The following is a 27,354-nucleotide window of genomic DNA, read 5'->3' as shown; positions in this document are numbered from 1 at the left end:
ACTCCCTTTTGAGGCAATTTTTTTTATTATTTTATCACAAAATGGGTACATGTTTACCAAATTTGATAAATACAGATGAGCCAAAGGACAAAAATATAAACCATTCGTAACCCTGTCACCTAGAGATAATCTCTATTAGCATTTAGAGGTGTATCTATTTACACATACACTTTGAACTTTACATTGTTTGATATAATTTCCTTCTCATAACACAAATGATCATTTCATGTCATTCAATTTCTTTTATTGAATACCTCTTATAAGCTACATAAACATAACCAATATATCTAACTTTGTTGAAATACTCTGTGTTAACCACAATAGAAGCTTTCTAGAGCTGGTATAGACCTGGATCTCTAGATCTCTATAAGGTCAATGGTTAGGACAAATGTCTCTTCACACATATTTGACAGGAAGCTATAGACAAAGTACTGTACTAGGGGTTATAATATTTATTGTCTAAATTATTTCATGCTCAGGCCTGCTATTTACACAGTAATTATTCTTTCAACCAATCGTTTGTTAAAAATTAACTGTATTTGAGATATCATACCAGGTACTGGACATTTTCGAGAAAAGCACCCTCTGCCCAAATAATTTGTAGTTTGAGGTAATCAAAGGTGTAACACAAAGTTGGAAATACCATTAGAACAGGGAATGTGCTGTGCTGATTCAAAAAAGGTAGCTCTTATTTCGAGTGGTTGTCTGATAGAGTTTATCGGGGAGCTGAATTTTGAGTTAGGCCCTGAAGAATGAGTAGAATTTGGATATAAGAGACTGGGGGGTGAGAAGACGACTGGAATAGCAAAGTCACTGAAGCAGGGAATGTTGAATGATCAAAGGGCCATTAAGTAGTTTAGTGTGTTTAGACCAGAGATCTCATGGAAGATATGGAAAACAGAACAAACATGGATACGTTTCCACCACTCTTTAGTCATGTTATTTCACTTTCCTTTACTTCTTTTAAGGTAAGGTCTGTGGAAAAATATTGCCCTCACCATTGCTGACAGAGACCGGTGAGACCATGGTTCCATTTGTTTCTGATACAGAAGACAGTGGCAGTGGCCTTGAGCTTACCTTTACTGCCATACAGAACTCAGAAGCAGGTGAGTGTTTCAGGTATTTAATTCCCTGCCATTTTCCCTTGATGTGGGTGGGGAAGAGGAGGAGGAAATGCCTTTGGCCATTCACTTTGAATTTCCCCCAATGCTTCCACAGGGTCAGGTTGTGGAAGTGTGGCTATACTGGTAGAAGGGACAAATCACTCTGCCAAGTATCCTGATTTGTATCCCAGTAACGTAAGGTGTCATCGGTTCATTCGTGCTCCAGAGAAACACATTATAAAGGTAGGCAACTGAGGAATCACTCTACCTCATAGAGGATAGAGTTAAGTTAGTTAGGCAGAACTTAATTCATCTGGATTGTTAAATTGCTGTTATGACTAGGAGCTTCTTTTGCCATATGCTTTTTTTTTTTTTTGTAACTCTGAAAAGAGATCTCTGTGTGTGGTTTTGAAAACTTTCAGTGGTTTAAAAGTATATACAATGAAAAGTAAGGCTCGTCATCAGATTCCCCTTCTACCCCTGGAGACAAACACTGATAAACACTGATAACTTACTAGTGTCCTTGGGAGGTATTTTGAGCATTTACTTGTGTGTGTGTGTGTGTGTGTGTGTGTGTGTGTGTGTGTGTGTGTGTGTACTTATGCTACTTGGCAATGCCTTGCTCACTGAAAAATATCTCAAAGATCTTTCCAGATGAGCCCACAGAACTCTTTTTAATAACTGCATAAAATATTGCATGATATTTTAGAACACATTAAACCAGTTCCCTATTAACAGATGTTTATTGAGTTTCCAGTCTTTGGTCATACCAGCCGTGGTGTCATGAATATCTGCCAGTCTTTGGACACATGTGGATATGTATAATTCCCAGAAGTAGACTTGCTGGGTCAAAGGGTTTGCACGTTTAAACGTGGTAGTCATTGCCAAATTGCCCTTCAAAGAGACTGCAATTATTTACACTTCTATGTGAAAGCATATGAGGATGTGACCAAGAGCCTTTAAATACGCAGAGGAAAACCCTTTAAGCTTCTCTTTTCTCTGACCATTTCCCTGGTTATGTTTCATTTGTACAGTTGACATTTGAGGACTTGACAGTCAAACTTAGTCCAAACTATATTTATGATGCTGTTGTGATTTATGGTGATTCTGAAGAAAAGCACAAGTTCGGTAGGTAGCCTTCACCTTCAAATATGAAAGTGTTAGACTAATCAGAGTAGTTGCAACATGGACTGACTTCCTTGGATACCATAGGTAGAGTGGGAATATGAATTTCTTGCTCTGGAAACTCAGAATGCCATACAACTTTAGCTTTAAAACCTATGAGCCAGCAACTTATTTGCATTCCATTTTAATGGAAATGTGCAAAATGTAAAGATTGTTTCAGACTACATGTAAAGTGAAAAGGCAGTCCCCAGAGAAAGGATAAAATGGTAATAGTGAGTACATTTTTGGCAGTTATTTAAGGTAAATTTTAAAGCTTCCTTTTTTCTGTATTCCTTCTGTTGCTAATATTTTGATATTTGTGTCCAAGAAAAGTAACCAAAACCTATAATTTCTATGTAGGTATAACCATTTTAAGACTTTTAAAACTTCAAATATACTTTTAGTTGTGACCTAACAATTTACTGAGTTTGAAGATTTAACGTCCAGCCCTCTAACCACTTTTGTAGGACCTAGTATCTGTCCTTCAGCTAGATGTTTGTGTGGGTTAGAGACCGGGATTATAGATTGGCTTGGAATATTTATTTAGACATTAAGGGCAGGTTAGTGAGAGCACAATGCCATGATTCTGCAGAACAGTGCTTGTATAGTGTGAGGTTTCCATGAAAGTGACTTCAAGTGTTACCTCTTTTATAAAGTATGCTTATGTCCTGTTTGGAAAAAGGAATATACCAACTTGGGTGGGTTTTTTTCTTATTATTTTTAACTCACCTCTTCTTATTGTCTACAAAGTAATAACCAATTGAGTTTCCATGCATACTGGAAATCAAATGTCCTTATTTTAGAGCTTTTTCTGTGTAATTGAAATTACAGTGCATTGTTATTGTGAAACTAACATTTAATTCTCACATGAGATGTAAGGGTATGCATACGAATCAAAGTTGGAGAAAACTAAAGTGGTTGATTAGAAAATCGGGTGATTATTTTACTCTATGTTCTGATTTTTTTTAAATTATAACTAGAAATCAAACTTTCCCAAAAGCTTTCAGCTAAACTTTGTGGAATGTTGACCATCACTTCAGTATTCAATGCTAGTAACATGATGGTGATTTACTTTAAAAGTGATAGTAAAAATCGTTTGCAGGGCTTCAAAGCTAGATTTACCATTTTGCCCTCAGGTGAGTATAAACACTTGTGGACTTTTGCTTATGAAAATGGTTACAGGGAAGATTATTTAGCCGTGTTTACATAAATGTAGGATAGCAATCCCCTCAGTAAGCATAACAAAAATGCAGATTTCTGGATCCACCCCCAGAGACCTAGATTCTGTAGATCTGGGATAGGGCCCAGGAATCTGTGCTTTAGGAAGCACCTCAGGTAATGCTCAATAAATGGCATCCACTGGAACATAAAGATTCCACACGCCACACACAGCAAGAAGATAATTAGGATTAAAGAAGGTAATTCAGAAATGAGATTGACTGGCTCTGTTTTACCAAGTTAGGGGGTTTTGAAGAATTAACAGGTATCCTAGGTATCCTGGCATTCTGGAAGATAAAGTACATGCTACTCAGACAAAAGAATATCATATGCAAAACCCTAACAAAAGAGAATGGACAATGTATAAGAAAACTACAAATAACTCAACATGTTTTGAGTTTTGGAGGGAACGATAAGAAAGGCAGGAGTGAGATCCTGTTGAACATGAGGCATTAAATTATAAGTGCCAGAGTGACAGGACAGCTAGCTAACATTTGATTATTTGCTCTGTAGCAGGTATTCACTGAGCATTTCACATGCATTACCTCATTTATTCCTTCTTACATACATAGGAGCTATGTGCATTGCTCTCCTCTCACCAGTGAGGGAACTGAGGCTTTGAGAAGTTAAGTAACGTTCCCAAAGATGCACAGCTGGCAAGAGATGGAGTCAGAACTTGGTCTCTCTGACTCCAGAGTAATCTGGAAGATTACGAATGAACTTATATGCAAGAAAAGTACTAAGAAAATCATTGTAAAGAATTTATTCTTTATATATTGTTTTATTATATATACCCTTGCGGGGATGGAATATATGAAGGAAGCCTTCATATATATGTGTGTGTGTGTGTTTTTATTAAATATTAACTTACATGATCACATGTAAGTTACATGATCATGTGTGTGTGTGTGTGTGTTAAGTATTAAGTTACATGATCACAAGGTCCCACAGTAGGCTATCTGCAAGCTGAGGAGTAAGGAGAGCCAGTCAGAGTCCCAAAACTGAAGAACTTGGAGTCCAATGTTCTAGGGCTGGAAGCATCCAGCACGGAAGAAAGATGTAGGCTGGGAGGCTAGGCCCATCTCTCTTTACATGTTTTTCTGCCTGCTTTATATTAGCTGGAAGCTGATTAGATTGTGCCCACCAGATTAAAGGTGGATCTGCCTTCCCCAGCCCACTGACTCAAATGTTAAATTCTTTTGGCAACACTCACACAGACACACCCAGTATTAATACTTTGTATCCCTCAATCCAATCAAGTTGATACTCAGTATTAACCGTCACAAATATGATTTTCAGGATCCTAGCTTGAATGGTGAGGTGAATGGTAGAAGCCACTAGATGATAGAGAAATGTTAAGAACAAGACTATATTGACTCTTAAAATCACTTGGTTCAATTTAAGACGTGTAGATATTAGCTTGTGGGAAATCCAAGTGGGGATATCTAAAAGTCTTAGGTCTAGGATTCAGGAAAGAGATTTAGATTGAAGAGAGAAATTTAGAAGTCATCTACATGTAGATGAATAAAAATAGAGTAATGAAAATTACCTTGGCAATATATTTTCAGGCTAAACAATGAGATCCTGAAAAAAGACATATTGAAAACAGACAACCATCAATATATAAGGAAAACCATGAGATTAACATCAAGAAACCAAGGAAGGAAGAAGTACTTCAAAGAGCCAGATGCAACAGGGATATTAAGAGATATACAAGAAATCACATTTCTGGGATCTGGCATCTAGTGTATGAATGGTGGTGTTAGTGAGATCTACAGTAGAGTAGTTTTATGATTTACCAGGGTAAGCAAGGGGGGTCAGTTAGTGCAACTTCTCTAATTACTTTCCATTAAAATTTTATTTTCTTCTACAGAGTCTTTAAACAAAATTGAACCAATGTTACCTCCCCAAAACAATCCTGTATCTACTGTAAAAGCTATTCTGCATGGTGAGTTGACGACACGTTATTACTATCTGTTTAATCTTGTTTCTTCATTAACTAGATGTCTCTTTTGAAAGTCCTTATCTTACATTTGCTATAACTCCACAGTGAAGAAGAATGAGTCTTGTATTTAGGTCCATAAAACGTCCGAGTCCTATTTGGATTTATAGTTAGACTCATAAGTAGAGGGAAGAACAAATAAGCTTTAGGTTAGGAAGAAAAGGGTATAAAGCAATGTTTTGTCCTCGTCTATTCCTCTACAAATTTAATATCTAAAATGACTTCTATAGTCAGTGTGGGACAAAGGGAGAAAACAGGTTTTTTAATTTTGAATTCACATTGGCATCTTTTAATTTTCTTATGCTGTAAGGCATCTGGGTAGATACTATGATCCTTCATTGTTCCCCATGCATGTATTGAATATGTTTAAGTTGACGGACTGGAATAGAAAGTTGCATAAGGAGCTATTAGAGAAGAAAATATCTGCCTCTTGCTGGAGGATTGGAGAAGGCTTCCTGGAGGTTAGCACTTGGGCTATGGGTCTCACCAGCTCCTGATAAGAGAACAGCATTTAGACGCCTGAGCAAATTTGATATGTTTGAGGATTAGTACGTGGATTCATATTGTGAGAATGAGAACTATAACAAGAAGATATAATGAAGAATCTTATGTACTCTCCTAACAAACTTGAAACTTTCCTACTAGAATATAAGTTCCATGAGGGCCAGTATTTGTATCATCTGTTCTATTCCACCAATAATATATCACCAATGTCTAGAACAGTGCCTAGCAAACGGCAAGCACTAAATAGATTTTGCTAGATGAATAAATAAAATTCTGTCGGCCAGTCCCTAAAATTCTGGCTGCCTAGCATAGTCACCTGGGCAGGCTTCTTAAAATCAGATTTTTCAGAGGTGAGTTTTGGGAGTCATTATTATTAAGCCTATCTGATGTTTGAGAATCACTACTGTTAACTATGGCAAGCTATTGGAGGAATGTGCTCTAAATCACTGCAACCTTATGGGTCACTGATTTCATCTTCTTTACTATAGATGTCTGTGGCATCCCTCCATTTAGTCCCCAGTGGCTTTCCAGAAGAATTGCAGGAGGGGAAGAAGCCTGCCCCCACTGTTGGCCATGGCAGGTGGGTCTGAGGTTTCTAGGCGATTACCAATGTGGAGGTGCCATCATCAACCCAATGTGGATTCTGACCGCAGCCCACTGTGTGCAATCGTGAGTGAAACTGGTATTTTACCAACGTATTTAGCACACGCATTTATAAGTAATGCCTAGGACACAAGGCTGACTGCTAAGATCAATCCAGACTAATTCTAAAATGAAAATCTTCTTTTAGTGTTTCTTCTGCATAGCCATCTAGCTTATATTTAAACAATGTCAGTGAAGGAAAAGTTAATCAAATCTTGACTGCTCATCCCATTTAAAGAGATCTCTTATTATGTAGAGCTGAAGTCTGCTTCCCGATTGCAGAAATCCATTGCTCTAAATGTACTGTAGTTCCAAAACTAAGTTGGGTTCTTCTTTCACGTGATAGTTCTTTCTATATTTGAAGACTCCTCTCACATTCCCATTTAGCTTAATCTTTAAGCTAAGTGCTCATGGTTCCACTGTTGGTTGTTAGTAATTCCAGATGCCTTACCACACAAGCCACCTTCCACTGGATTGGTTTAGGATTGTTCATTTGCAAATATGGATCATGTCAGTGGAGAGCACAATAGAATAACCTACCACCTTGATTATTGCACTATTGGGGAACTAAAATTTTGGTTAATTTTTAAATGTTCTTAAATTGTGAAGTCTTCCATTATATGAAATAATATACATAATATATTTGTAGTTTAAAGAATAGGTATTAATGTTAAATGAACATTTGTATTGCCAGCATCCAGTTTAGGAAGAATCTTTATACTTACCTTTCAAGATGCCTTAGAATCCCTCTCAAGAAATACTATGCTAAATTTACAAGGAAAAAAAACTAACAACCCTATCAAAAAGTGGGCAAAGGATATGAACAGATACTTCTCAAAAGAAGACATTTATATGGCCAACAAATATATGAAAAAAAGCTCAATATCACTGGTCATTAGAGAAATGCAAATCAAAACCACAATGAGATACCATCTCACACCCATCAGAATGACAATTATTAAAAGTCAGGAAACAACAGATGCTGGAGAGGATGTGGAGAAATAGGAATGCTTTTACACTGTTGGTGGGAGTGTAAATTAGTTCAACCATTGTGGAAGACAGCGTGGCGATTCCTCAAGGATCTAGAACCAGAAATACCATTTGACCCAGCAATCCCATTGCTGGGTATATACATAGAGGATTATAAATCATTCTACTATAAAGACATATACACACATATGTTTATTGCAGCACTATTCACAATAGCAAAGACTTGGAACCAACCCAAATTCCCATCAATGATGCACTGGTTAAAGAAAATGTGGCACACACATACCATGGAATACTATGCAGCCACGAAAAAGAATGAGATCATCTCCTTTGCAGGGACATGGATAAAGCTGGAAGCCATCATTCTTAGCAAACTAACGCAGGAACANTATGAACAGATACTTCTCAAAAGAAGACATTTATATGGCCAACAAATATATGAAAAAAAGCTCAATATCACTGGTCATTAGAGAAATGCAAATCAAAACCACAATGAGATACCATCTCACACCCATCAGAATGACAATTATTAAAAAGTCAGGAAACAACAGATGCTGGAGAGGATGTGGAGAAATAGGAATGCTTTTACACTGTTGGTGGGAGTGTAAATTAGTTCAACCATTGTGGAAGACAGCGTGGCGATTCCTCAAGGATCTAGAACCAGAAATACCATTTGACCCAGCAATCCCATTGCTGGGTATATACATAGAGGATTATAAATCATTCTACTATAAAGACATATACACACATATGTTTATTGCAGCACTATTCACAATAGCAAAGACTTGGAACCAACCCAAATTCCCATCAATGATGCACTGGTTAAAGAAAATGTGGCACACACATACCATGGAATACTATGCAGCCACGAAAAAGAATGAGATCATCTCCTTTGCAGGGACATGGATAAAGCTGGAAGCCATCATTCTTAGCAAACTAACGCAGGAACAGAAAACCAAACAATGCTTGTTCTCACTCATAAGTGGGAGCTGAACAATGAGAACACATGGACACAGGGAGGGGAAAAACACAGGGGGTAGGAGACAAGGGGAAGGAGAGCATTAGGACAAATATCTAATGCATGTGGGGCTTAAAACCTAGATGATGAATTGATAAGTGCAGCAAACCACCGTGGCACATGTACACCTATATAACAAACCTGCAGATTCTGCACATATATCCCAGAACTTAAAATTTTTAAAAAATCAAAAGAGAAAAAAATGCTATGCTAAATTTCTTAAATGCTGTATTCATACCTTTGCTTTTGGGGAATTTCAATATATATGTATCCCTAAAACAGTATATGATTTGGTTTTTCTTGGTTTTGATCTTTATGTAACAGAACTGTAGTTTATATTCTTGTGTCTTACTTCATCTCCATAATACCTTGTATAGATTAAGCCATGTGACTGTGTATAACTGTAATTTGTTTTCAATCCAGACTAGTTAAAGCCATCCCTTGTTCTGGGCATTGGTATTTTTGAAAAACTTCCCAAATGACTCTAATGTGCAGAGGGTCAAGAACCACTCCCTGCCTCCCTGCCCCCATCTTTTTTTGAGAACAGGTCTCTCTCTCACACAGACTGGAGTGTAGTAGCGTGATCATAGCTCACTCTAGTCTTACCTCTTGGGTTCAAGGGATCCTCCCACCTCAGCCTTCTGAGCAGCTGGGACTACAGACACATGCCACCATGCCCGATTTTTGTTTGTTTGTTTATTTTTGTTGTTGTTGTTGTTGTTTTGGGCTTTTTTGTAGACACGGGGTCTTGCTATGTTGCACAGACTGGTCTTGAACTCTTGGGATCAAGTAATCTTCCCACCTTGGCCTCCTAAAGTGCTGGGATTACAGGCGTTACCCACTATGTCCCGCTTCCCTGACCCCTTCTTGATCAGTTCCCCGCTTGCTCCCAGTAGGCCAGCCTCATGGGCCTTTCTGTTGCTCAGATATGCTGAGCTTGTTCCTGTCTCAAGGTCATTGTAGTTGCTGCTTCAGGACAGCTCATTATGTTTAGTTGTCAACTCTCCTCAGGCTGTTCTTGGCTGTAAACTTCTAAGACTTTCCTTGGTCATTTTGAGGGGATCTCGTCTGTTTTTTTTTGTAGAATGTCCCTCAGTTTAGTTTGTCTGACATTTTTGTCAAGGTTTTACTAGGGTTATGGATTTAGGGGAGGAAGACCACAGAAGTAGCATACTATTCTTATCATATATCAAGGGTACATGCAGTCAACATGACTTACTTATCACTGATGTTAACCTTGACCATCTGGCTGAGGTAGTGTTTACCAGGTTTCTCTAATGTAAAGTTACATTTTTCCCCCTTTCCATACTTACTCTTGGAAAACAAGTCAGTAAAGGTAGCCCACATTCAAATTATTCCAGCTTTGGCCATTGTGAGCTCTTTCAGAGGTAGAGACCAGCCTTTGGCTTCTGTCTCTTTGATACTCCCTCATATTTTGTAATACTGCAAGATACTCCAGGTCTGTCGTGTGTATTTCCTTCTCAGTTCCTGCACCAGCCATTTCTCCAAGGGGCCCTGGTTCATTTTATTGGGGAAGGGTATGACAAATCATGATCTGATGCTGGGCATACCAGTTGCTAGGAGCACATCGTTGGTTCTAGGCCCTCTCAGCTGACAGAGCTAGGAAATATAGGTATGTATACTAACCCATGTATATAAACATATCTATCTGTATCTATTATCAAGCTAAACATGGGTTCATACAATATTTTCAACTCTAATTCAGTACCACTTGCTTTTGTCTAGGCCTTTTCTCCCTTATAAAAACCTATTTTTTTTAAGAATTCTATCAAAGTGCATTGAATGTACCATGGAAAAGATGCTTCATGAGTAGCTGATTAATTTGTTAAAATTAATGTATTAGAAAAGAAAATATAAGTATTGAGTACAGAGACACAGAAAAAGTTTTGGTAGATTCCCTTTTCAAAATAAGGGGTCTATTCTGAAATATATGTGATGAGCCATGTCGCCTTGCAGCAAGATACAGAATGTAACAAACCTATTCTTCCCAAGATAGATATTCCACGTGATGAATCAATTGAAATTAATAAACAGCTGTAAATGTCTGCGAGCCACTTGTTAGTCACAAAGAGAATTTGTATTTAATTTCTTCTTAATTTCTTTAAAAATATGTATTATAATAGTAATGTTTTGGGGAAAAGGCAGTTAGAGAAGATTATCAAGTAAGAGCTTAAACTACCCTCTCCATTTATCTAACACACTCTTTTTCTCTAGATGTCATCAATGTTAAGAATGTTTCAATTGTCTGATTTTCTAGTAATATTTAAACATACATGTATATATTTTATAGTATTTGTATATATCACATTTTTTGCACATAACATTATATCTTACATTTATAGTGGTGTGGTAAATGTCTATGTGCCATGTTTTTTAATAGTTCACAGTTGCCTAAGTTATTTGACCAGTGAAATGTCTTTTTAAATCTAATCCTTGAAGTCTGTGGATCTTTACACCAGGAGTGTACTAATATGCTGGTGTAACAAAAACCCTATTTCCTACACGTGCCCTGCCTTTTAGCTTCCCTGGCACTGGTTGACCCTAGTATTAATTCTCAAACTTCAACATACTCCAGAATCACCTGGAGAGCTTCTGATTCTTTAAGTCTGGTGCAAGGCCTGAGCATTTCCTGATGGTGGTGTTCCACACTTAGGAAAATTTGGTGTTCTCATCTTGTTAATTCCACACAGGATTTTGTGCTCACTGGGACTTTTAACTTACTTTTGGAGACCAAGCTCACTTTGCAATTATATATGTGACTCTTTTGTCTAAAATTTAAATCAGCTACTGAAACTTCAGTGACTTTCTTTCTGTGATCAAGTCAGGTGGCTCTCTCTTCTTCCATAGCTGTAAGTGACACATTCTCCATTGTTGGGTTGGGGATAAGATCCTAAGAGTATAAGAAATGAAATTTTATATGGGAGATGGGGAAGAAAAGGTGAAGAAATCCATCAATTGATACCTTGAGCTATTTTCCCACTACTGGAAAAATCTCAAGCTTTGTGGTATCATAAAGTATATGTGGCTTTGTCGTGTTTTATTTTTACAGTGTTCTCCATTAAACTGAAAGATATTTGATGACTGTACATGTAAAACATCACAAGAAACTGTGGTCTACGTTATCAACTCTACCATCATTTTTATTACTTCATTGTATTGTATACACTTTATTCTATATAAAGATGTGGAGTAGATTTAAGAAGTTTCTTCACTACTAAGTACTTATTTAGAGGGTGACTTTGAAAAAGTTTAATCCTTTCATTAGCATGCATGGCAGATAATAAGAATGATAATGGCTACCATTATGGAGTCATTACCAGCTACCAGGTACTTGCCAAGTACTTCACATGAGTTAGCTCCCTTAAAAAAGGCATACTGAAACACATGAGTAAGTCAAACCCATTATGCAAGGAATTGAAATGAGCATGGTTATGACTGGGGAGAAGGTGCCTACATGCATTAAGAATCTCTACCTTTGAATGAGGTATATTGAAAAATAATTTCAGTAACTTTACTTTTCCTGAAGAAACAGTGTTAAAAAAAAATGGAAGAGTTGGTCTCCAAGTAGAAGTGACAGTGTATTGGTTCCAGTAGAGGGACTCTTTCCTCAGACACTTTTTAAGCTAGAGATTTTGATATGGTAAATTAATGGATATTGATTCAAACTTCTTAACATCATTTTGAGGTATATCAGAAGTATGCAGAACTTTTCACACAATGAACACCCATGTAACCAACACCCAGATCGAGAAACAAAACACTACATTAACTAGTACCCAGCAGTCGCCCTTGTGCCTCTTCCAGTCATCATTCCCCTAAAAATAATCAGCATTCTGATTTCTAACGCAATAGTTGAATTTTGCCAATTTTCAAACTGATAAATTCCTTTGAACTTTAGTTTCATAACTCTGATTTAACAGAAGATGGAAATCTGAGATATGATCCAGTGAGATCATAATTTGGCAATATCGAACAGTAAAATATAGACCAAAAGCTACCTTGTCACAGGTGTAATTTTTTAAACATATTCTTAACATCACTGTGAAATAAAGCTTTAATTATTTTCATTTTTCCTCCTCAACCTAAAAAAGGCTTTGGTAATATTTGGCAAAGTTTCCAGTGACACTTTATGGTCAAAAGAAAGGGGCAGGATACATGATCAAGAGCTCTTCTTCACATAGATCAGGAGGCACGATATGCCTTCCCTGGGAGGGAGATCACAGAGGCAATCGGACAGGGGACTGTTGCCTCGCTGAACTGTGCAGTGCGTGTTAGTAGGACCAGATGATGGCAGGGCGGTTTCCCTCATGCTGTTCTCCTGATGGTGAGTTCTCACAAGATCTGATGGTTTAAAAGCGTGTGGCTTCCTTTGCTCTGTCTCTTCTGCTTTGCCGTGATAAGATGAGCTTGCCTTCCCTTTGCCTTCCGCATGATTGTTAAGTTTCCTGAGGCCTCCCCAGCCATGCAGAACTGTAAGTCAATTAAACCTCTTTTCTTCATAAACCTCTTTTCTTCAGAAAGTCTTCAAAAGACTTTATAGTCTCAGGTAGTCTTTTATAGCAGTGTGAGAACGAACTGTTACAAACGTGTTTTCATGTCAAACTTTCACTGTTCTTCTGTCTCCAGGAAGAATAATCCACTCTCCTGGACCATTATTGCTGGGGACCATGACAGAAACCTGAAGGAATCAACAGAGCAGGTGAAAAAATGTTTTTACAGGTCATTCTGCCTGTACTGTAAATGTTGTCACATGCCAAGGAATACCTTTAGCTCAAATATGTAATTGGTTATTAATCTCCTAGAGCTCTTTTACACTTATCATTTATACCCACATTTAAAAATGTGATTTGAAATTACATTTTCACTTGAGAATTACATGAAGTAGGTCGGAATTGCAAATTTAGGCCCAAGGACACAGGTTTGCAAAGCTTTGTTTCTCCAGCACCACCTTTATCCAGAAGGTGGTTCACAGCCTCCTGCAGGTTATAAACCAAGATTGCTCTTTTATATTTAATACAAAGTCTTCTTCATTGCTTAGGTATGTAAGTGCAGAGATTTAGGATTATTTTGGACCATCAACAAGGAGGTAGCTGGATTCTTTGACTTTCTTACCTTGTAATTTGCTTACTTGCCACTGATACAGGTGAGAAGGGCCAAACACATAATGGCGCATGAAGACTTTAACACACTAAGTTATGACTCTGACATTGCCCTAATACAACTAAGCTATCCTCTGGAGTACAGCTCGGCAGTGAGGCCAGTATGTCTCCCACACAGCACAGAGCCTCCGTTTTCCTCAGAGATCTGTGCTGTGACCGGATGGGGAAGCATCAGTGGAGGTAAGCATTTTTTGTTTCTTAAACATTAATGCCGGTTGTTATTTTTGAAAATAAGTCATGGAAATGATATCAAGCAGCATCCGCTTCAGCCCCTCTTCTTTCTAAAAGATAGAAACCATGTTTTATTTAGCTGTAATAGATCAGCAAGTAAATAGAGAATGAGCTATTTAAAACTTTTCCTTCAGGGTAACTTAGATTATAAATAGGCTAGATTAGCAGTCAACAAACCTTTACTGTAATGGGCCAGATAATAATCCTTTTAGGCTTTGCAGGTCATCTGGTCTCTATCACAACTATTCAAGTCTACCGTTATAGCATAAAGCAGCCATTGGAAATATGTAACAGAATGGGTTCCAACAGAACTTAATTTATAAAATTTATATTTCATTTAATTGCATGTGTCATGAAATACCATTCTTTGGGTATTTTTTAACCACCTAAAAATGTACAAACCATTCTTATTTCATGGATTGTGCCCATGTTTGGGGGTGGCATAGAATTTATCCACTGGCTGTCGTCTGCTCACCCCTGTCTACGGTATAGAACTCTTAAAGGCTTAGTGAAACAGTGAAAGATCGGAATGGGTTGATATTTGTTTTGTGCTTCTTATACCATAAGATCATTTTCTTTGTATATTTCCTTTCTGTATGTCATTTATTTGGAATCTGTGAGCTTGAAGGAGAAGGGAATTTATATTTGACTGCTTACAGTGTTGATATTCACTGCTTACTGTGCTACCTGAAGCCAAATTGCACTTTCATAAAAACCTTCACACCCAAGACATGAGGAGCTTTTATCATCCCCATTTTACAAATAAGGAGGTTGCAACCCGAAGATCTAAGTAACTTGCTGAGATCCCATAACTAATGAATATCAAAGTGAGGATTTAAGATCAGTGTGGCTCAGCTTATAATCATTCCTTAATGGCTTCTCATTACACATACAATCAAATCCGAACTCCTTAGCCTAGCTTGGAAAGCTCTGTGTGATTGGGCCTCTCCACTTATCTCTTCCACATAATTTCCCTCTTTTTTTCTTGTGGTTAACCTTCAGATGCCGTGGTCTTTCTCCTTTCTCTTAAACACCAAGCTTGTTCTGCTTTCTGAAGTTCCTCATTTTGTGTCTTTCTACTTGGAACACTCTTATTACAATCTTGTCACATCTGCCTGCTCATTATTGCATTTTCAACCGAAATATCACTTCCTTTCTTGGCCCACACTGCTGCAGCAGGACAGGCTTCCAGTCACATTCCGCACTACCTGGTTTTATCCTCTCACTGCACGTTAATGTATTTGGCATGATTTCATGCAGTCATCTTCTGCATCTCACCCACTAGACTGAGAACCTCTTGGAGGCGGATCTGTCATTGACCACTTTCTCCCCAAGGCTAGAAGCCTACATGGCATTCAGTAAATATTTCTTGGCTTACCTGCTTCAAAGCCCTGCTCTCTGTGCCTGCTCTCTAATACCTTTGACTTTTAGCAGTTCCATGACTACCAGGCAACAAAAAGGTAGTTAGTTTTATAAAAGGTGAATTCATTCTTTCCAGCAAGGAGAGGAAATGAATCTTGATTCCTGGGATATGGTCAGTAACACTAAGGGAGATTGTCCCCGAGAAGAGGAGTTTTAGTATATTAAGAATGCAAGATTTAGAGTTGAACTTAGGCTTGATTCTAGTTCTGTCCCATAAGAGCTGTGAGATCAAATTTTCAGAGGTCTGGCTTTTTCATTTGTGAGATCAGTGTGATTAACTTGATCTCACATATGAAAAATGTTGTTGTACTATGTTGGAATAAAACTCTTTATAAATATTAAGATACTGTATAAATGTAAAGTACTTGCTATTAATATTTCCCCAAAAGGTATAGGGCTATAAAATATTAAACTTAAAAAAATTGGTCACAAATCTAAAATGATAGGATGAGTCATGCAAAATACATATTAACACAGGCCTGCCTAAGGATCAAATATGAAAATAAATTATTTGTGTTTTCTTTAATTGGAAGTGCGATTAGGCTTCAATGACAGTAGATGAAAAGTAGGATTATGATTTTTGTTTATATTTAGAAATCATATAAGCATATTATTTGTAAGCAATTATATATTTATGTATAAAATATATAATCATATATATTTGTAATTGTATAAGTCATATATGACATCAATTCATGTTATGCTGAATTTTTCTTCCTGAATTCTTATGCAGAAATATTTGATACACTAACATTTAAATTGAAAATAAGCTAGGAAAAAAGTATTTCTGGTTTTATTCTCCTGCCAGTGGCCTCTCTTTACAAAAATGCCAAATTGGGACATGAAGACATGTTACATGAAGCACTTGTATTTTTTAACTTCAGCATTCCACATCAGCTCAGGCCAAACTGAATGACTTCAGCTATGTTGGTATAGAGCTAAGTCTGAACTTAAATGCATTTCTAATATCACTTGCTGCTTACTTCATCATCGAGCTCTCTCTGAATATTTCTTCAATAGATGGTGGCTTAGCAAGTCGCCTACAGCAGATTCAAGTGCATGTGTTAGAAAGAGAGGTCTGTGAACATACTTACTATTCGGCCCATCCAGGAGGGATCACAGAGAAGATGCTCTGTGCTGGCTTTGCAGCATCTGGAGAGAAAGATTTCTGTCAGGTGAGAGGATTCTGGTTTTATAGGTGGAAAATTGCTGTCTGCTGGAGAGTTTCTATAGACAGGAGAAACCACTGCTGAAGCCACCAACTTGTCATGTGCTTCAATATCACATCCCTGCATGAAGACCAGTGGGGCAACAAAAGTAATAACTTAATTAATCCGAATTTGCTGAGATGTCAGAGAGTGACTGGAAGCAGCTGTACAGCGAGAAAGGCCGGTGGGTTCACACAGGAGCTGGTGAGAAGGTAGGAAATAGCAGAGCCTCTCAGCAGACCTGAGCAAGGGAAGATGTATTCAGGTATACTTAAGGCTTTCAGAAAAGGAAAAACAAAGGTTCTAAACTTATGTGTCCTATTTATGACTTAAAAGATTTATTGTTTTATATTATCATTAATCTCTGTACTCTCACTTAATTTTTCCACCACAAATTAAAATAATCACAAAGATGTCTATTGTACAAGCTTGATATTGGCAAGTTCATAATTAACTAAGAAAAAGACAGAATGTGAATGAACAGATTGTACAATGCCAGCTTTAACATTCACAAAGTTAATGGAAGAATGTGACTTTAGATATACATACAACCGAAGAATTTCTAACACTCCATGTGCCCACCTCCAATCCCTGGTTTGGATTTGAGGCTACACACGTAAGGGAAAGTTTGGGTCCATAGGGCAGCCCAAATTCTCCAGACTTATCACTGCTACTGGTCTGGTGTAGAGAGGAAAGAAAGAATGAATCTTGTTTCTGCAGCTATTTGATAGTTTTCCCCAGCACTCAGTGAAGAAACATGCAGCAATAGATTTCACCTCCCTGAGGGAGAAACAATTGGGCATTAATCTAGGTGGATGTCCTTCCGTGTGAAAATATGAGAGAGGGAATGAAGTCCCCTTTAACACTGACTATAAATTTATTGTCATTAACCCCTTCCTTTTATAGCATCAAGTGCTGCTTAAATTCGGTTTTAATTTTGCATATATTTATTTGCATTTCCCAGAAGCAGACCCTGAGATAAGGATTCAGGTGCAACGGTCTGTTTTAGAAATCATAGATATCACCGGTGGGAAAGGGAGGTGATGGTACAGGGAAGGGAAGGCAGCCTACGCATTATTAAGCCATCTGCCATAGTGAGGGCCTGAAGCTTAATCCTGCAGGAAACTCAGGGCAGTGATGCTAAATACACGTGATGGATTTATCCATCTGAGGGGCGAGGGAGCTGGGATATTTATGTACTACCTTCCCTGGAGCCATAGTTTGAGTGCTGCTGTGGGAAAGGGCTGTTTATCCCTCAGCACTTCCCATACTTTAGGGTTGCCTCCTGGGTGGAGTGGAGAGTGGGGAAGACCCCAGACACAGATCCAGGACATGGGCTGGAAGATGTGAGGAATACGGAAAGTGCACTCCTGCTGTCTGCTAGACTACATAAATGTTATCTGATAAAAATCACAAAAGTACTCTGAATTAATGTGTTCATTCTTCCCCTCAGTCTACTGCAGGATTTCAGGGATGGCTTTTCTTTCTTCAACAAGAAGATCACAAGTAATTATGTTGTCTTTTACATATTTGACAGCATCTAACATTACAGGGTGAGCTTATTTTGTGTGGAAAGAAAAGAACTAGAGAGGGTCTTAGAAAGGTCCATGTCACAGGTGACCTAAGTATCATGATCTCAGTTGGCACTTATGTTTTCAGTTATATACAACTGTCACTTTGGCTGCAGCATGACCAAATGTACTGCCCATATATGGGAGGAAAACTAGAAGTTGAGATTCTAATAAATATGGCTAGCTTTCTATTACAAAGAACATTGAGTTACTAAAAGGGTGACTTTAGAAACTTGCTTTGACAAAATAGTCTCTAATACTTCTATCAGGTAATTGATTTTTATTCTCCTGTGTATACTTAGAGGTAATAGACCTGCTAATGTGCTTTCTCATCCAGGAAGGTGGGAATAACAATATTGGAATGCAGAGACATGAGGTTTTCAGATATGCAGTGTAGTATCCTGTTGTTCTTTGCTAACTGGATTTCAGATTTTTTATTCTAAGTTCTTTTTCAATTTTTAATTTTGTGGTTATATAGTAGGTGTATGTATTTATGGGGGACATGAGATTTTGATACAGGCATACATGGAATAATCACATCAGGGTAAATGGGGTATCCATCACTTCAAGCATTTATAATTTGTGTTACAAACAATCCAATCACATCGTTTTAGTGATTTTTAAATGCACAATTATTATTGACTGTAGTTATCCTGTTGTGCTATCAAATACTATTTTTTTCATTCTAATTTTGTACCCATTAATTATTCCCACTTCCCCTAGACTCAGTCACTACACTTCCCAGCCTCTGGTAACCATCCTTCTATACTCTATCCCCATGAGTTACTGAGTTACATTGTTTTGATTTTTAGCTCCTACAAACAAATGAGAATAGGCAAAGTTTGCCTTTCTGTGCCTGGCTTATTTAACTTCACATAATGACCTCCAGCTCCATTTGCGTTGTTGCAAATGGTAGGATCTCATTCTTTTGTATGGCTGAGTGGTACTCCATTGTGAACATGCACCACATTTTCTTTATCCATTCATCTGTTGATGGACACTTAGGCTGCTTCCAAATCTTGGCCATTGTGAATAGTGTTGCAGTAGACATGGGAGTGCAGAAAACTTTTCAATATCTTGATTTCCTTTCTTTTGGGTATATACCTAGGAGTGGGATTGCTAGATCAATGGTATTTCTATTATTTTTTGAGGAATGTCCATACTATTCTCTGTATAGTGGTTGTACTAATTGATGTTCTCATCAATAATGTACATGGGTTCCCTTTTTCTCCACATCCCTGTAAGCATTTGTTATTGCCTGTCTTTTGGATAAAAGCCACTTTAACTAGGGTGAGATGATATCTTATTGTAGTTTTGATTTGCATTTCTCTGATCAGTGATGTTGAACACCTTTTCATATACCTGTTTGCCGTTTGTATGTCTTCTTTTGAGAAATGTCTATTCAGATCTTTTGTCCATTTTTAAAATCAGATTATTAGATTTTTTCTATAGAGTTATTTGAGCTCCTTAAATATTCTGGTTGTTAATCTCTCGTCAGATGGGTACTTTGCAGAAATTTTCTCCCATTCTGGGAGTTGTGTCTTGGCTTTGTTTTCTTTGCAGTGCAGAAGATTTTTTAACATGATGTGACCTTATTTGTCCATTTTTGCTTTGGTTACCTGTGCTTGTGGGGTATTACTAAAGAAATCTTTGTTCAGTCTAGTGTCCTGGAAAGTTTCCTCGTGTTTTTTTAATTAATTTCATAGTTTGAGGTCTTAGATTTGAGTCTTTAATCCATTTTGATTTGACTTTTGCAAATGGTGAGAAATAAGGATCTACTTTCATTCCTCTGTATAAGGACATCAAATTTTCCCAGCACAGTTTATCGAAGCGACTGTCCTTTCCCCAATGTTTTTTTTTGTTTTTTTGTTTTTTTGTTTTTTTTTTTTTTTTTTTTTTTTTTTTTTTTTTTTTGTTTTTTTTTTGCACCTTTGTCAAAAATGACTTCAGTGTAGATGTATGGATTTTTTCTGGGTTTTCTATTCTGTTCCATTGTTCTATGAGTCTGTTTTTATGACAGTACTGTGCTGTTCTGGTTACTATAGCTTTGTAGTATAATTTGAAGTCAGGTAATGTGATCCTTCCAATTCTGTTCTTTTTGCTCAGGATGGCTTGGCTATTTTGAGTCTTTTGTGGTTCCATATACATTTTATGATTATTTTTTCTATTTCTGTGAAGAATGTCATTGGTATTTTTTCTAACTTATTTTCATCTACAAAGTCACAGATCTCTCTTCACAGAATAATATATGTCCTCAACCACATTGATTGCCTTCTAACTGGCCATGTCTTGCCTTAGAGCCTTAGCCCAGATGTGTCTTTTGCATAAAATGTTGTTCCTCCAGGTTTTTGGAAAGCTGGCTCTTTCTTATCCTTTATGTATCAGCTCAAATGTTATTGAAACTGCATATACATACGTGCACATGTAAGCACACATATACCTACCTTTAGTCTCTACCATTCACTCTGAGTATTTCTTTTGTAGCTACTATTACCATCTTACTTGTTTATACTCTGTTTTACTCAGTATGTCTGGCTCACATTAGGCATTGAATAATTTTTTAATAAAAAAATTTCATTTGTGGCTAGGCACGGTGGCCCACGCCTGTAACCCCAGCACTTTGGGAGGCCGAGGCAGGTGGATCACGAGGTCAGGAGATTGAGACCATCCTGGCCAACATGGTGAAACCCTGTCTCTACTAAAAATACAAAAAATTAGCCGGGCTTGAGGGCACGTGCCTGTAGTCCCAGCTACTTGGGAGGTTGAGTCAGGAAAATCGCTTGAACCCAGGAGGCAGAGCTTGCAGTGAGCCGAGACCGCACTACTGTACTCCAGTCTGGGCAACAGAGCAAGACTCCATATCACCAAAAAAAAAAAAAAAAAAAAAAAAAAATTTCATTTGTTCGCTGAATATTTACTATGGACTAGACCATATGATAGGCACTGGCAAAAAGAGATAAACTGGACAGGTTCCCTGTATCATGGAATGTTTGTGATTGCCTGAAAAATTATGTATTGGGTACGCATTGGTACTGAAGAAAATCAATGATTTAAAATAAAACACTTGACTGGATACATCAGAGCATTGTCCAACTGGAAAGGGGTCTTAAATGTAGTTGTTACGTGAAAAAATTAGGCCCAGAGGAAAGGTTAATTGTTCTACATTACAGACTAGTGACTGTACCTCTTTTTTCCCAAGTTACGGTTTCTTCTGTTAAATTCTTTATGTAAAATAGATATTTCAAATATGTGCCATCAATTTATGTGCCATCAAATATGTGCACAATTTATCTAACAAGAAGACAAATAAATGACTTAGTTTGGTCCTAAATACATTTGTGTCCATCCACTTCCTGCAAAAGACTTCATTAAAAATTGGAAAGCCTACCCTAAAAAGATGAAAATCCTATGTATTAAGGCTTGCTTTGATACAACTAGTTTATAAAATTTCACTGTAAATTAAGCAAACGTTTATTTAGCATGTATTATGTGCTGAGTATTGCGGTAGGTTTCCTAGGATACAAAGTTGAATCCGATGCAGTGCTTACCCTCAAATGGGGCACATGTTGTAAACAGAAAGAGACATAAACAAGGGCATATATTGGGCACTGCCATTGATTTTCACATTGAACCTCAAGAGACATGTAGAAGAAGTTAGTGCTAATTAATAGATAAATGTGTGTGATGTACATATTTTGGTTCCTTAATAACAATACCACTGTTGATTTTCTTCAAAATCTCTTTCTGCTTATAATTTATCAATTTAAACAATGCAAATATTGGGAGAAATATTAAAGAGAGACGCTTCCATCTATGTGAGCTTCTTAGTGCTTGTGGGTAGTATTTTTGCCTTTTGAAATGTGTTTAATCATGACCTAAGTAGCCATATCTAAGAGAGTGAACAAAATTAACTATAAGTTAAATTTCCATGTGTCTTTCCTTGAATTCAGTAATTCTGTAAGCCCGATACTAGAGCAGTTTAAGGTAGTTCCATTAATGAATATTTATCAGTTTGATGGAAGGGAAAGAGCACGGAACTTTGGCAGGTGACATGGGCTCAGATTTTACTGTTGCTACTACCTGTGTGTGAAATGGGACAGGTCACTTATTTCTCTAATTGTAACTTTTCACATATAATATCTAAGTAAGTTAAATTAGTTTGACCCTTTAAATCTTTGAAATTGTGTAATTTTGGTACCTGCAAGTAAGGCAAAATAAAATTGGAATACTAGAATTAGAATGAATACATTTTAATAGATTTAAGTCAGCCTTTCACTTTTCTTCACCTCACCACCAACACCCTAGTTTCTCTGTGTATGTCATAACTCTACTGTTTGATCTGAATAGATTGTGTCAAGAGGGACCAGTGATAGGGAAAACACTACATGTAGAGGTTACCACCCAACGACTCTAACCCAATTTCCTTAAAAAAAAAAAAAGAGAAAAACAAAACAGGCAGCGCATTTCTTATGATGAATCCATTTGAGCCACTGTGCAGTTTTCTAATTAAATGTTTATTTTTAAAAGATGCTTGAAATCTTAAATATTACAGTTTTACTAATTGATATCATTTAAAGACTATGTCCCTCCAGTGGAGCTGGGAAGACTTAGTAATTTTTTTCTTATTATGTGAACTAAGCTTTATCTTCACCCTGGAATCAAATTACCATCTGATTGTTCATCAATTTTGTTTGCTTTTGCAAAGCAGTGAATATATAGTATGTAAAAATGGAAACTGACAAAGAACAAATCTTATTAAACACATTACAAATATATTATTGGCCATTCTTGTTCTAAAAATTGAAAGCAGGAGCTTCAGATTAAAGCAGTTTTCTATAACATGTTTTCTTGGTGTTTCAGGGAGACTCTGGTGGGCCACTAGTATGTAGACATGAAAATGGTCCCTTTGTCCTCTATGGCATTGTCAGCTGGGGAGCTGGCTGTGTCCAGCCATGGAAGCCGGGTATATTTGCCAGAGTGATGGTCTTCTTGGACTGGATCCAATCAAAAATCAATGGTAAATTGTTTTCAGATGTTATTAAAACAATACCTCTTTCTTTAGAGTGGGTTTGGGAACAGTGAGTGTGGTATAAATTAGCGTGAAAGAGAAAACCATAGAGTAGAATTTCATTTAGTTACTAAACACACTAAAATGCAAGATTCTGCAAAATAAGTTCTCCCATGTGTAGAGTTAGAGTAAAACTGACTTTTTCTGAGGCTGCTTTAATCCTGGATTTGTTTCTTTTTTGATAGTGGCTGCTTTGGTGCCGACTATATTTTGTCCTCAGGCTTTCATCTTTATTTTTAACATGTTCTCCCCAAATACAGGTCCTGCTTCACTTCAGACAAATAATAAATGCAAAACCTTAAAACAACAATTGCTACCACCCATACCTTCGCCAGGCAGTGCATCTTGGACAGGTAATAAATGTTCACATTATCCCATTGCATTGTCTGTCTAGCTTTGCTAAATTTTCTGTGGAACACTGTAAACTCTGTATTTTCCTTCTGGTTGGTAGATTTAGCTGAAAGTGGGGAGAGTTGTTATTATTATGATTGCTGGAGATAATTTCTACCCCAAAGCTAGACCTGTTGCAGATGTTTTTAAAAATTTTGTGGTTGTGAACAAGTGCTTGAATGTTGGAGAATTACATAGAATTATTTTAAGCTCTGAATCTGAACAAAAGTCCTTCTATATGCAAGTATCTTGCTAGGTAAAGACTCTGGGTATGAGATGACTAAGACCAGCATCAGCATTAGTATTTCTCTTCATTCTTCCACAGCTGTCACTGTCTGTTGGATAAAATAGGATTTTGATTTTTAGTCAAAACTAACAGCAACTGGAGGATTAGAAATCTCTAATAGACTTGTAGGAAGATAGAAGTTCTATTTTATTATCACTCTTGGTTTCCAAGTGGTAGTCTTTCTTTCGTTGTCCACATCTTCCCCTTCCCCAGTACATTCAACCCCAGTAAACAACTAGGAAGAGTTTAAAGAAAATGTAAGGTATAGAAGGTAGAAATGCAAGAGTGAAGACTTTGAGTAGAAGAAAGAAGTTGAGATCTAGTGCCCAAAAGGAGGGGATGGTCTTAGATAGGAGCAAAATACACATCATCTATAGTTAATGGATGGAAGGCAGGATCTTGAGGCACCAGTGCAAGCATGAGGTGTGTGGGTATAGATGGAGATAGGAGCTTGCGGTATTTCTCTTCTGATTGCTTCTTTTTCTTAGCAGGTGAACAAAAAGAAGGGGTTGTTCAAGAAAGTTTGATTTTTTAAGAGAAAAAAGGATGAAATATTTCTCTAGAAAATGGTATAGTGAATACAAAGATATAGTAGGACTGCTAGGTAGCATAAACCCCCCCTGAGATGAACGATCATAATTTGAGAGAGCAAAATGCCCCAGTTAGCTTAGTTGTATGTTTTCCTCTGGATACACTGAGGTAGATCCAGAGTAGGTAGAGTATAGATTTAATCAAAGTGGAGTGTTCCCAAGTATGTGAAGGGTATAAGGGAATTCTGAGTGTATGTGAATAAGTGGTTAAAATGATGGATCATTGGAATTTAGGATGGGTAAGGAGTGAAATGCGGATGAGGTATTTGTTTGGGACAAAAATAAGGTGGTAGAACACATAAATTATGAGTCCCAAAAGGTGGAAGGAGTATTAAGGGAGACTGAAAAGATGGAAGGTCGTGGTTGGAGAAAATGGTTCCTGAAACTGAGATTACAGAAGGCTTGGAGTTACTGCTATTGATCAAGTGTCTAGGGGTTGACTATAAGGATAAGTGGCTGAGGTCAGGTGGAAGACAAGATCATTGCAGGAAAGTTGAGGAGCTGGGAAACTTCAGTGCTGGAATCATCATGTATATAGTGATTGAAATCAGAAAGAACTGTGACAGGAAAAGTGTTGGAGAAAATGACTGCTAAAATCTTCCAGGAATGAGGAGTGGACCCAGGACCATTTGTCTGGCAACATGAGTCAAAGAGTCAAAGCTAGGGATAGGTAGAGTTAGGTTAAAAGTAAATCTGGACTTGGGATTGAGACAGAGAGCAGACTTGGGTCCAAGATCCTATAAACTATTGATTTCAATGGACTGAGTTGAATGAATTCAGTGAGTGCGTAAATAGGTTCATCCATGTAAGGCACTTAAAACAGGGAGGACCTGACCCAACATAAGGGTCCATAAATGGTGGTGACAGTGCCATCTAATGTATTTTTTGAATGACCTTATTCAGGTCATTAGAAAATGAACATTGTTAAAATGTAAAGAAAATGTTTCTCTTTTAAATATGTTCAGAAACAGTTATGCATGCCGAAGAACTTTGAAAGTTTTACATAGAGAAAGGTGTTGCTTTGTTTTATTCTATAATTATTTTCAGAGACAAAATGTTAAGACCATGCCATATGTAACACCCACCCACTCCTGCCACTTACTTTTTACACTAGGGAGTTAATGAATCTTAGCAATAGTTTCTTTCAGTTGTTACACCCATTTATATAAAGTCTTGACTTGTTGGTAATTCATGGCTCTATGTGATTTCCGGTCAGACTTTTCACAGAGGATTCATGTAGAGAGGGAGAAAAACTAAAAAGATTAGAAAGACAGGTTGAGGCCAGACTCTGAAAGATCTTGCAAGCTGAACTACTTTAGTTGCTTTCAGCAGGAAACCAATTTGATTTATTTTTATTTTATACACCATTCTCAGATGGTAGAGCATAGTGAGGGAAGATTATAGACTGAAAGATCATTTGGTTTACTATTAAATCAAAATGGTAAATATCTGATTAGATTCTTGTAGCCATACAGATAAAAAAAAAAAAAAAAAAAAGACTAACAAAGAAATGACAGAGAACCAAACAATGGAGTAGAATCCTAAGTTTCTGTAGCACTTCATTTCCCTTATTCCACTTTTCACCTACCTCTACTGTTAATAAAAGCATGTTTACGTACCTCCTCCTCAGTTATAGTATTAATTTCTCTAGGGCAGTGCATGCATAATTGTGTATTCACTAACACGTACATTCAAATATGAACATAGAATATTTCATTTTTTAATTGCTCAGAAAGTTTTTGTCAAAGGAATAGACATAAAGGAAGAAGAGAGAGTTAAGGACGAAGCCCTGATGAGGACATAAGAGAAACTGATTGCCGAGTCAATGGGCCATGGAAAAACTGACATCTGAACTGCAGTAGGTATCCCAAAGTTCCAAGGGTGCCCTTGGACTTAGCAAGCTGAAGAAGTGAGACATCTCAGTATATCCAGCAAATTATGTTTTTCATGACCTCAGTCACAAGCTCCAATGAATGTAATCATTTGTCCCAGCAAATTCAGCTAATTTAGTGAAGCTTTTAGGAACAGATCTTCAGCTGCATCTCAAAGAAGGAAAAAAATGAAATCCTGCTGGGAATAGAGAATGCAACCTACTGTCTATTTTCTAAGAAACTTTAAAAATTCACTTAAAATTGATTCAAAATAATTGTGATTTAAATTCTACCTGTATAATATCATTTCAAGAAAATAAGACACATTAAATAGAATGGTTTTTTAACATAATAATTTGTAACTGACAGTAACAAAGTCTTAATTTTCTTCTTTCAAGCCGAGGTTTTTCAGTCTTGTGGTAGAACCTGGTTCTTCTTTGCTTTATTTATGTTGGTCCCTGGTGTCTGTGTGTTCTGAATTGCAGGCTGTTGCTCTGAAGCAGAGCTAGAAAAGCCCAGAGGCTTTTTTCCCACTCCACGATATCCACTGGATTATAGAGGAAGACTGGAATGTTCTTGGGTGCTCAGAGTTTCACCAAGCAGTATGGCAGAATTTACTGTTGAGTATCTGTCACTCCTGGGGTCTCCTGTGTGTCAAGACTCAGTTCTAATTATTTATGAAGAAAGACACAGTAAGAGAAAGATGGCAGGTAATCCTTCCTGGCGTATAAACTTTGTGCTAGGAGTCTTGTCCATGTAGGCAGCTTATTATCAGGAATGAGTCTGACTTGGTAATAATGCTACCAAAATGTTGATCCATGTAATAGGAATGTAACAGGAATGCTTTTCCCCTTGCAAACACCCTTAACATTTTTATTATTATTATTTTTTTTTTT

At 37.2% G+C, this 27,354-nt stretch overlaps 1 protein-coding gene across 1 annotated transcript in view; it reads left to right on the top strand.

Moving 5' to 3' along the window:
- The window catches only part of OVCH1 (ovochymase 1), a 90,031-nt gene that overhangs the window by 19,581 nt on the left and 43,096 nt on the right, over positions 1-27,354 (top strand). Inside the window, 12 exon segments of the mRNA XM_017875662.1 lie at positions 969-1,106; positions 1,219-1,346; positions 2,138-2,231; positions 3,275-3,403; positions 5,359-5,433; positions 6,480-6,660; positions 13,289-13,361; positions 13,806-14,001; positions 16,495-16,649; positions 23,114-23,270; positions 23,582-23,674; positions 26,944-27,168. Coding sequence (XP_017731151.1) covers positions 969-1,106; positions 1,219-1,346; positions 2,138-2,231; positions 3,275-3,403; positions 5,359-5,433; positions 6,480-6,660; positions 13,289-13,361; positions 13,806-14,001; positions 16,495-16,649; positions 23,114-23,270; positions 23,582-23,674; positions 26,944-27,168 — 1,644 coding nt within the window.

This window comes from Rhinopithecus bieti, unplaced genomic scaffold, assembly GCF_001698545.2.
Source record: "Rhinopithecus bieti isolate Rb0 unplaced genomic scaffold, ASM169854v2 scaffold_7884, whole genome shotgun sequence".
NCBI classification, from domain to species: domain Eukaryota; kingdom Metazoa; phylum Chordata; class Mammalia; order Primates; family Cercopithecidae; genus Rhinopithecus; species Rhinopithecus bieti.
Note: the sequence above shows the minus strand (reverse complement) of the source record. Positions and strands in the feature narration are given on the sequence as shown.